Source organism: Eimeria mitis, genomic scaffold, assembly GCF_000499745.2.
Source record: "Eimeria mitis Houghton genomic scaffold, Emh_scaff739, whole genome shotgun sequence".
NCBI classification, from domain to species: Eukaryota; Apicomplexa; class Conoidasida; order Eucoccidiorida; family Eimeriidae; genus Eimeria; species Eimeria mitis.
This window is the reverse complement of record NW_013575393.1, coordinates 5,013-5,547: the sequence shown is the minus strand read 5'-3', so window position 1 is coordinate 5,547 and position 535 is coordinate 5,013. Positions and strand designations below refer to the sequence as shown.

General features: G+C 58.3%; 1 protein-coding gene across 1 annotated transcript in view; it reads left to right on the top strand.

Annotated features, from left to right (window-relative positions):
* EMH_0021170 (uncharacterized protein) overlaps window positions 1–535 on the top strand; it is a gene marked incomplete at both ends in the record, with an annotated part of 4,691 nt that overhangs the window by 967 nt on the left and 3,189 nt on the right. Inside the window, one exon of the mRNA XM_013501698.1 lies at window positions 73–535. Coding sequence (XP_013357152.1) covers window positions 73–535 — 463 coding nt within the window. The remainder of the gene's footprint in view (window positions 1–72) is intronic.

The window sequence follows — 535 nt, the reverse complement described above, 5'->3', positions numbered from 1 at the left end:
AGCAGCAGCAGCAGCAGCTAGGAGCTGCTGCTGCTTCTGCTGCTGCTGCTGCTGCTGCTGCTGCTCCCACAGCAGCAGCAACCGAGGACACCGCAGCAACAGCAGCAGCAGCAGATACAGCTGAGGATCAGTTGGCTGCAGCAGCAGCAACACCATCCGAAGCAGCAGCAGGAACAACAGCAGCAGCAGCAGAGGGAACAGAAGCAGCAGCAACACCAGCAACAGCAGCAGAAGCAACAGAAGAAGCAGCAGCAACACCATCAGCAGCAGCAGCAGCAGCAGCAGCAGCAGAAGCAGCAGCAGCAGCAGCAGCAGAAAATGAATGGGATCTATTCGGAGGCGACGACCCCCTAGACGATGACAGCGACACAGAAAGCTCTCAACCAGCAGCAGCAGCAGCAGCAGCAGCAGCAGCAGCAGCAGCAGCAGCAGCAGCAGGAGGAGGAGCAGCAGCAGATGCTGCTGCAGCAGACACATCATCATCAGCAGCAGCAGCAGCAGCTGAATTTGAATCCGATACGGACGCAACCAACAC